The sequence below is a fragment of the Mesocricetus auratus genome, unplaced genomic scaffold (genome assembly GCF_017639785.1).
Source record: "Mesocricetus auratus isolate SY011 unplaced genomic scaffold, BCM_Maur_2.0 Super-Scaffold_100025, whole genome shotgun sequence".
Taxonomy (NCBI): domain Eukaryota; kingdom Metazoa; phylum Chordata; class Mammalia; order Rodentia; family Cricetidae; genus Mesocricetus; species Mesocricetus auratus.
Window position 1 is genome coordinate 9309150 of NW_024429206.1, and position 10341 is coordinate 9319490.

General features: G+C 50.5%; 1 protein-coding gene across 3 annotated transcripts in view; it reads left to right on the plus strand.

Annotated features, from left to right (window-relative positions):
• Fbxo21 (F-box protein 21) overlaps positions 1–8195 on the plus strand; it is a 35079-nt gene extending 26884 nt beyond the window's left edge. For all 3 annotated transcript variants that reach the window (XM_005078990.4, XM_005078991.4, XM_040731120.1), the window contains exon 12: positions 4708–8195. In XM_005078990.4, coding sequence (XP_005079047.1) covers positions 4708–4895 — 188 coding nt within the window. In that variant the 3' untranslated portion in view covers positions 4896–8195. The remainder of the gene's footprint in view (positions 1–4707) is intronic.
• Positions 8196–10341: the final 2146 nt, after the last annotated feature.

The window sequence follows — 10341 nt, forward strand, 5'->3', positions numbered from 1 at the left end:
GACTTCCAGCCTGGACTGTGCTCTGTGATCTTTGGGTGTCTCCTACACGTTCTTCCCCCTGAATGGGTGCTCCACCCTGCCTGAACCTGCAGACGCGCTCCACGTGGTGCCCCATTCACCGACAGTGGCTTCTCATCTAGTTCTGTTCATCAGTGAATAGAGATGAAGGCCTTTTTGCTAGTGTTTGAAAGAGCATTACAGGATCCTGCCTTATGGTGCACCAGGGCTGTGGCTGCACACCAAACCACATGGCTAAAAGCTCTTGTTTGATCAGCATTCTCTTTGCCCAGTTGTCATCACTAGGTGGCCCTTTACAGCTTTCCCAGCCCCAGCCAAATAGTTCTGCTGTGGTTTACTCCCTTTGCAAAGCCTGCCGCTTGAGAATGACTTCTCACTGTCCATCCTGTTCTCCTGCTTCAGAACTTGGAATTTTTTGATGCTTCCAGACCTTTGTTGCCTTGGGTGTCTGAGCTGGCTCAGCTCACTGTCTCTTTAACTACTCTATCTGTGGACAAACAGTGACATCTGAGGCCTGACTACTTGAGTGTCACTGCCGCACCAGGCTGCTTGTGGGCACTGTGTTTCCCATGTCACCCCACCCAGAGGATCTTTTCCCACCCCTGGTGATGCTGAGTTCAACCACAGGTAACTTAGCTTCTACAGTTAGCAGAAAGTCCATGGGGTTGTCCTGTGTCCTGTGAATTTTGCTTCCCAGAGACCTGTAACTCTGCACTTTGCCCCAGTACTGACACAGGAGCATTGCATCTTGGGGAGTGTCTGCTACCTGCTCCCTGTTCTGTGACTTGGAGGTGCTTTTCCCTGCTGTCCCTTCCTCCCTTTACCCTCCAGCCTTCCTCCCTCCTTCTCCCTCCCTGCCAGAGTCTTGATTCCATACCCCAGTGCGTTCTGGTCACTGGGGACAGTTTGATGCTCACAGCCCATAGTTAGCCATAGGATATATGCCTTGACAAACTAGATTTGTAATTGTTTTTAGAAAAAAAAATATTGTATGTGTGTGCCATGAGCAGGGGGATATACATGTTCCAAGGCACATGTTGGAGGTCAGAGACAACGTTATGGAGTTGGTTCTCTCCCACCTTTATGTGGATTCTGGGGATTGATCTTGGGTCCCTTGGGTTTGCACAACACATACTTTTACCACTGAGCCATCATCTGGAAGGTCTGAAAGCTACATTTTAAATTATGTGTCTGTGTGGGTGTGTGCAGTGTGAGGGCAGTACCTGCGGAGACAGAGGCATTGGGTCCTCTGGAGTTGGAGGGGTGGGTTGTTAGCCACCCCATGTGGGTGCTGGAACCAGACTCAGATCCTCTGGAGCAGGTGCTCTTACCCACCAGGCTGTCAGCGGCCAACAAACTTCATCTTAAAACTATTACTTTAGGTTTCCCTACAAACATTTCTGGGTTTTTATTTGTATTATTTGTTTTACTTTTTTTTTTTTTTTTTTTTTTTTGGTTTTTCGAGACAGGGTTTCTCTGTATTGCTTTGGAGGTTGTCCTGGAACTAGCTCTGTAGACCAGTCTGGCCTCGAGCTCACAGAGGTCCGCCTGCCTCTGCCTCCTAGTGCTGGGATTAAAGGCGTGTGCCACCAACGCCCGGCTTGTTTTACTTCTTTTGATGTAATTTTCAGTGATTCTAGTTCCCTGGGTAGAGGCCATTAGTGCTGCCATGTAGTAATCAGGCCTCTGAAGAGTGACCGCTAAAGCACCCGCTTGTGTGGCAGGCATCCTTACAGTGTAGAATTCCTGAGTCTTGTGTGTGGCTCCCTGCTCCACTAGGGGAGCACGCTGCTGAACTTGGTTGGCTTCTGTCCCTCACTTCATGGCTACTGCTAAGGTGCTGTGGGAGGTGCGTGCTGGGGGGAAAGCTCCTCTCAGAAGGTTGGATGTTTTTTCTGTTATCAGGTAGCTCTTGGTGACTTTGGATATGGAGCCCTAGCCTGATGACAGCTCTCCTTCCGTAACTTGTGTCACACCCCCACACTGCTCCTTCACCCCAGCCCCACACAGTCTGCTCCTGCTGGCACATGAGGTACTGGGCGAGGGTCCCAGTGGTGGGGTATAAAGTGACTGTTGGTCATACAGGGGTCGTTGGCCTTCTCTTGTTTAGATTCTATTTGGTAAAGTAGACGTGGTCTGTGGTGTGCATGGAGAGATGAGAGGACAGCTAGATAGCAGGATGAGTACCAAACTTCAGGGTATGCAGGACATACCAAGGGTAAAAGGACACACTTCAGTGCTGTCCCCAAAGAGGGAGGCACTGCGCCATGTGCCATAGAGGACTCAAGGTGGGGTTTCCAAGTGTATATCCATGGGGTTAAAGATGTTACAGATTTTAGATTAAATAAGCAAACATTTCTCTCTGAGAACTGCCAGTATTTGTGATTCTTAGAGAGGTATCAGGTGGCCTGTTCCCTCCAGATGCACAGGCACCTACTTCTTCACTCTCTTCTTTCCTGCAAGAAGTCTCTGTGCCTGAGGGTGCACAGCTGTTGTCCCTGCATTTGGTAGGCAGAAGGAGCATTAGTTTGAAGCTAGCCTGAGCAGCTTAACCTCCAAGGAGACATAAAATCTGGCTGGGGGTGCAGCTTGGGTGTGGTGTACCCTGGCCTCAGTCCCCAGAACCACAGAACGGGCTCTTTTATGATCTCCTCTTTTGCTTCACAGCATGCCTGAGGGCCAGCAGGCCAGGGTACAAGTCCAGCTGGAAATGGCCCTAGGTAGCCCAGAATTTATGCTGCTAGCTCCCAGGTTCTACCGACTGTTTTTGCCTGGGCTTCCCAGAGCAACCTCTTGCTAGAAGCCATATTCAGAAGCCTGTAGTAGCTACCTGACTATGTTATCCCGCAAAGTTGTTTACCCTTCCTCCAGGCATGCAGATGCCAAGAATTCTCTGCATGGGCCACTGTTCAACACCTAGAGAGAGAGTTGCTATGGACAAGGCTGCACAAGTACAGGAGTGCTTGTGGAGCAGGGCATCTCACCCAAGCAGATGGGCCATGGACCAGATAATTACCTGTGGCAGGGCCTGTACCCTGTGGATGCTCAACAGTGTGTACCCCTGAGCTCCCCCACTGCCAGCCAGATCCGCTCCAACTCTGACTGCCAGAAATGCCCTCAGACTTGGCCACATATCCTTCTTCCTTTCTTGGAGGTCCAAGACTCTGTTCTCTCTGGTGTTTTCTGTGAGGCATGGAGCCTCAGCAGCTGGCCTGGTATGGTCTGAGCCCCTGGAAAACATGGCTAGGGCTACACAGGCAGGTTCTGGTTGCTGGGCAGCACAGACAGTGGTATTGTGAGACTGTCAATGGGGGTGTTTTATTTTACTTTTATATTTGCCAATCTGTCCCAGTTATGGCCTTTCAAAAGTGAAAAGCATGAAGAGACTGTATTGCAAGTAGGCAGGGTAGGCAGGCCATGCTTGCTGATAGGTAGGCAGCCAAGCCCCTCGGTGCACATGCATGTTCCTCTCAGCTCTATTCTTCTGGTTCTGACCTACCCAGACCCCTCAGGCAGGTCTCTCCCTGTGGGCCAGGACAGGGCCGTGTTGTGAGGCTGATTCAAAACTGACCTGCAGTCTAGAATTGCCAGGTCTCCTGGTATTTTCTCAGGGAATACTTTCCCTGACCCAGCACCCTCCCTCCTGGTCCACAGTCAGGCCGCTACGTCTGCCTAGGTGTCTCAGTGTGCTGGTGACTTCCCAACATTTTTACTTCTCGTGGGGACACATCCCTAATCTGTTCTGAAGATGCAGCTCCAAAGTAGTACATCCACAGTTTCCCCAGACCTTTAAAGGGAAACACAGAGTACAGAGTGGTTGGCCACACTGTTCACCTCTCACAGAGATGAACGCCAGGGACAGTCCACTCTAGGAGACCCTCTGGGTGTCCAGGGATGTCCTGTGTGCTGCTTGTGGCAAGCCTTGCCCAGTGGCAAGTGTCTGTGCCCTGGCCTGGGAACAAGTCATTGGTATTCTGCATGGCCAGCTCCTCTCTCAGGGACTTTCACAGCAGTAGGGCTTTCTGGGCCACTGTCTTTTGTGCCTGGACCATGAAGAAGGGAGGGCCTTGGTCTTTTCAGTGAGACACCTAGAGGATCTGTTCCCCCACTATAGGCGTCTGTGATCTGTCCCTTTCTCCTGTGGCAAAGTCAAGATCGGGGAGAAGGCAGCCAGGCACTTCTAGGGGCTGAGCAGGATGTGAGTGTCCCTGCACCCACCAGATCACAGCAAGTACAAGCCATGAATGAAGGAGCTCCGGTGGAGAAGGGTGGCTGTGTGACAGGGGCTCCTCTCTATGGACAGGTGTGACAGGTTTGAGACTCACAACTAAGTGGTAGGGTGTTTTCTGACACTTGGCTGCTGGCAGAATGTACCTATGCCCCAGCTGCTTGCTAAGCCAGACCAGGTGCAGTGAGTACCCTGGAGGTGCCGCAGGGATTCTTGGGCCTAATATCCCACTCAGAGAATAGGAAGAAGCCTTCTGAGCAAGTCACAGGGAAGGGGACCTGTGCAACCCCTCCTCCCAACAGCAGCCACCTCTGCCTTTTCCTCTTGAGTCCCTGTAATACAAAAACGTCTCTGGTGGTAGCTTCGGCTCTGTTTCAAAAGCACGCCTGGAAGGGTTTCTGCAGAGAGCTGCGGCATAAAGGGAAATGCTAACAGCAGTGTCGGTGCCTCTTTGCCAACAGAGAACCTGGAATACAATGTGGAGCCTCAGGAAATCTCGCACCCAGACGTGGGGCGCTACTTCTCAGAGTTCACGGGCACACACTACATCCCAAATGCAGAGCTGGAGATCCGGTACCCTGAGGACCTGGAGTTTGTGTATGAGACGGTGCAGAACATTTATAGTGCAAAGGAGGACACGGCAGAGTAGACGCCACACCTTTGCTGCTGCTGCTGCTGCTGCTGCTACTGCCTTCTAGGGGAACAGGAATCCTGAAGGACGAGTGCCGGTCCCCTGGAGTCAGCACAGGACAGCCACTTCACCAGCAGCCTTGGCTGCCTCCCCAGTTTAGATGGTGTGTGCTCCTCCGGCCACAGAGACAGCGTTGCTCTCCGCTACACTAGTGAATCAGTTGAAAGGCACCGTGTCCAGTGGCATGGCTTGTCTGCTTGTCCCGTGGTGACAGTGTGTGACATTCTGTCTTCATGAGGTCTCACCATCCACACTCTGTTCTTTGATCCCCTTACCATCCCTGTCTCCATTCAAGTTGTGTCAGCGTTTCTCCAGCTGGACAGCCGGGTCCACATTTCCTGCTCTCTCTGGAACTTGGGCACCCTGCCCCTTTGCCTTGAGTTTGGTTGTATTCAGATGAAGGCATGGAGATGGGACTCAGAATGATTAGAATTAATTTTTTTGCTAATACACGAAACACAGATTTTAAGTGTTCCTTTTTCCCCCTTTTAAACTGGGGGAAGGAACAGCAGCGTCTCCCTCCCCCCCCCCCCCGCTGGGTTCTGTGCACATTTCTGCCCATCGTGAGCTTCCGTCTTATCCGTTGGTTCTCCGAGCACATGCACAGCAATGGCCTTTCCCAGTGAGGGTCTCCACGTTCATCAGCTGCTCCTGTAATATGACTACTCATTTAATCTAGGAATCTGCTCCAGGGTCGTGAGTGGATCGTAAGTCCATCATAGGTCTGTTTCCCTAGTGAGGCCTGCAGACCGGATGAAACTTAACTCTGAAAACTTGTAGCTCCTGGTCCCCAAAGACCAATGATCAGGAAAATGAACTAGAAGCCTAACACCCCTGTCACCCCTTATAGTCACATCCAGGCCCTCCGTGTTGAGAGTGTAGTGCTTATGGGAAGACGCATGTGTGCTTTGGGCTTCAAGCTGCCAGTCTGAAGGCTCCAGGACACTGTCTCCAGGATGAGGTCTAGCCTTGGGTCACCCTGGCTTCTGCCTGATGCTTTCAGTGAGTGTGAAAGAACGGCCTTTTAGCAGATCCTAGCAGGGGACCACCTGGTTCTCAGGCAAGCTGTGCTGTAGGTAATTACCCATTGGGCCTATGGCACTTGTGCCCTGCGTTTAAAATGCCATTGCTCTAGTGAATGGGGCTTTGAGGGGCTGCCTGCCTGCCTCGCCTGCCTGCCTTCTGCATGTGTGTTGTCACAGCACTCTAGATGACTACCCCTCCTTGACTGCCCTTCACCAGCCCCAGGAGGACAGGGGGAGACCATTAGGCAGTCTCTAGAAGGACAGGAAGCCTGAGGCTCTTACAGCCAATGTGGCTCTTGTCCAGCGTCCCTGGATCACCGGTAAGGACTCAGAGGCGGGTTTGACCTCACATTTGCAAGCTGGACTACTCAGAGCAGCTGCCTGAGGCTGGAGGATTTTACAACTAATTTCAAGGTGAAAATCAAACCCACACAGATTCACACTCTTGCATCCCATTACTAAGCAGCCACGGAGCATGCTGGGCGTTCTCATTGTTGGTTTTCTGCTTTGATTTCCTTTTTCGTAGAGAAACATCAAAGCTAAGAAAGATGGTTTCCCTCCCTGACCTGACTGTAAATATGTACCTAGACTGTTTTTAAACGCGTTTCTTCACCAAGGCTTCGTTTGGCTGAGGGAGCCTGTGTCACCCGTGTAAGTTGGTATTTGGGCACTTTATATTTTTCTAAAAATGTGTTTTGGATCCTGTACTCTAATAAATCATAAGTTTCTTTTTAAAAATTTTTCCAAAAGTTTTCTCCATTTTCAAAAGCCCTGTTATAAAAAGTAGAACTTTCACAATGTTAAAATACTAAATATTTGGTTATAGCAACTTCTATTCAAATGAATGCCAAGGGGTTTTTTGTTTTGTTTTTTTGGTTTCTTTTGTACAATTAATAAACTAACTTACCGAGAGAAACCACACTAGTGGCCTGCCCACTTTCATTCAGTAGCGAGAGAAGAGAAAGCAGGGTCTCTCTCCTGAACAAAGTGGGGAGGGGGGGTAGCTGGCCCTAGTTTTTCTTTTACTGTCTGACGAGTGTCTCACTGAGTGTGGACTTTCTGGGCCCTAGGAACAGCTCAGAGTGTCTGGTAGTTCAGAGGACTCCTTTTGTCTGTGAACTGAGAACTGCAAATTCAAGGAGGGAAAATCAGGACAGTGACATTTATTGTCACTGTTTGTATGGTAGCTGCATGCCACAGCACTCAGGGATGGTCTACTGTGAACAGTGGGCAGGGGGCTTTTCCAGAGCAGGGGGGCCTTCCACACCTGCAGCCCTGGATGGAGAGGCCAGACGGGTACATGTCTTTCTCAGTAGGACCTAGAACTTGCCCAGCACACACACCCACATCTATACCACCCCAGGTTCAGTGTCTGCAGGCATACCCAGCAGTGGCCTCAGATTTGAGGTGTCCAAGGCTAGTCCATCTCTGTCACTCCAGTTTACCATGGCCACCTTACGAGCTTAGAGCACCTTTGTGGACTCAGTTATGTGTGCCACACCAGTGGCTTCTGCTCTTGTTCAGTGTTTGTCTTTCTTACCTACCACAGTAAGTGGAACCTGGCCAGCAGCGGGTCCCTTTCCTCTGGAGAGAGACAGTCTGTTTGCTCTAGTCCCAACTGGAAGTGGAGGGAATTGGATGACCAGAGACTTAATTTAAAAGCATCTGTGGCTATTGTCATCCAGATGTGGCCTACACTATCACACTATCTTTGTTTCTCTGGCTTTGTTTGGATAGAAGGAAGGAATATGAATGGGTTCTGATGGCTATCATGGGTGTGCTGGCTTATGACAGACACTAGATAATCCCCTGGCCACATGGTTGGCAAAACCCAGTCACCAAACACCTCAGCTACACTGGATGGCATCTCTTGCTTGTCTTTTGATTTGAAAGGAGTGATGGTCGCTCTCCTTCAAGGCTGCTTGCAGGCAGGCTGCTTCTGGGTTCGGGGCGTGTTAGGACAGGGTCCTGCTGTGTAAACCTAGACTGTTTGTGTAGGTGGGTGGATGGGAAAACCACCGCTGAGCCCAGCCCTTCACAGTCCTGCTGTGGACACAACTACCTCACTGCCTGCTCCCCCAGCATGTTCTCAGCATCCGGAATCCTGGGAGTTCAAGAACGTTCCCTTATGGATTAATATTCTGTGCAATTATAGCATCAATGTGCAACAACTGAATAGTAATGATTGTATCAGGCTAACCCTGCTTCTGTAATAAATAGACCCCAAAACATAGCATTTTCCTGCTCTGGAATTGCTGGGGAGGAGGACGGGCTGGCATCCAGAGACTCAGGTTTACAGAAGTGGCTGCCAAGGGTCCCCTGGGCAGGGGTGGAGGGACACATCTAGGAGTTCCATTAATGGGTCAGGTCCACCTACTACAGCCGCTCACACTGCATGTGAGGTCACAGCAGTAGCTGCCACAGGTCACTCCAGCTTGTCCCTCAGCAGGGAAGCTAGCATTAGAGATGGCCCTCTGGGAAAGTGTCAACAGTTCCCCAGCCTTGTGGGGCACGATAAGCAGTGGGATGTCCCTCACATGCTGTCAGTCTCCAGTGTAGATACTGTGGGGTGTTATGATGGGTGTCCTGAGGTGGCCTCTGCTGGGCAGATAGTTCAGCCATGCAAGCTTGAGGCATGAGGACCTTCCTCAGCTCCTACACCGAGAGCTAGTTGTGGTGGCATTTGTAAAGTCAGTTCTGGGGAGGCAGAGGCTGCAGGCTCCTGAAGGCACATGGCTAGCTAGCCTAGCTGAACTGCTGATTTCCAGGCCAAAGAGAAGCTCTGCTTCAAAGGAGGTGGGCAGCCTGATGTGGTCCTCTGGCCTCTACACACAGTCACACAGGTATGTAGCAGCACATAAACATTTATTTAAAAAACAAAAACAAAAAACTCTGTACACTGGTGTTCGCATGCATCTTTGTCTGTATGAGGGTGTCAGATCCCCTGGAACTGGAGTTACAGACAGTTGTAAACTACCATGTGGGTGTTGGGAATTGAATCCAGGTCCTCTGGAAGAGCAGCCAGTGTTCTTAACCACTGAGCTGTCTCTCCAGTCCCTATATTTATTTTTAAAAAAAATCCTGAGTCAGAGGAACCTGGGAGATACCTCCCTGGAGGGATGTAAAACCAGTGAGCACTATGGTCCTCATGTGTCACTCCCCAGAGTCCTTCCTGGTCCCTATGTCCTCACACAGTTCTCCACTAGCCATGGGGACAGCAACCTACAAATTGCTGACCAAGGTTCCAGCTCCCAAGTCCCCATTAAGTGACAGGGCCAGAACCACTGCAGCCAAAGCACACAGAAGCCACCAGACCTCAGGAGCAGTGGAGACCTTACATAACCCAACACTGCTCTTAGTCCCCGTTTCTGGTACCAAGTCCACCCAGAGCCCCTTTCTCAAGCCTGGTTAGTTACATCAGAAGGGACTGTCATGCTAGCCTGTTGCCAGCTTGGAGGCCAGGCCAGTTCTCGATCCTTTAGTTGTTAACATGGTGTCACTCTTTTGAGGAATACTCTTGAGATCTGTAATTGGTTACCAGATAACCTACATAAATGGTACCTGGAGTTCTCTTCCGGTATATGCCATACTTCATCTGTTCCTCTGTGGATGAGCACCAAGATGCTTTCCTGTCTTAGCTGTCCTGAATGCAGCAAGGCAAAAAAAAAAAAAAAAAAAAAAAAAAAAGCCACAGAGTAGTACTTGACACAATGCCACCGATTCAAGCCACTTCAAGGTGACACCCCTTTCTCCCTGCTGCTGTCCTGACTGCTGTTCTCTTTTCCCGGGGATCTGTCTCCTGTGGACACTTGAGTCCGTGGAATGTTGACCATGAAGCCTTCTGTGGCCGCTTTCACTCGCTATCATGTCTCGATCGCAGCTGGGATTCACTCGCTATCATGTCTCGATCGCAGCTGGGAAGGAGTGCATCTATGACAGGGACACTGTTCTTCTACTTGGCCCTTGAGGGACACTTGTTCCAGCACTAGCCAGTGGGACCAGCTTGCCGTGAGGTCCTGTGAGACTTCCACATCCTGGCAGAGCCGTTATCTCTGTGTCAGAAATGGTTCTTGCTGACCTCAAGAACATTTTGCCTAAAATCAAGCCATCCTCTGGTGACAACCATAGCAGGAACAATTCGGTTGTTTGTGAAACACAAAGAAAGGTAGACAGGCCAATGGGCAGCTGTGTGTGTGCAACACCATTCTGCCTTTCCAGGGATCAAAAACTGCCAACCCAAGATGCTCAGAGGCTGGCCTGTTGACTCCTTGGTTTCTCCGGCTGACAACTGGGTTGCAGGCTTTCCTGGGGGAGCTGTCTCAGCTCATTAAGATGCTCCAGGTAAGGAGCCGTTTGCCAGGCACCGCCTCTGCTTGGAG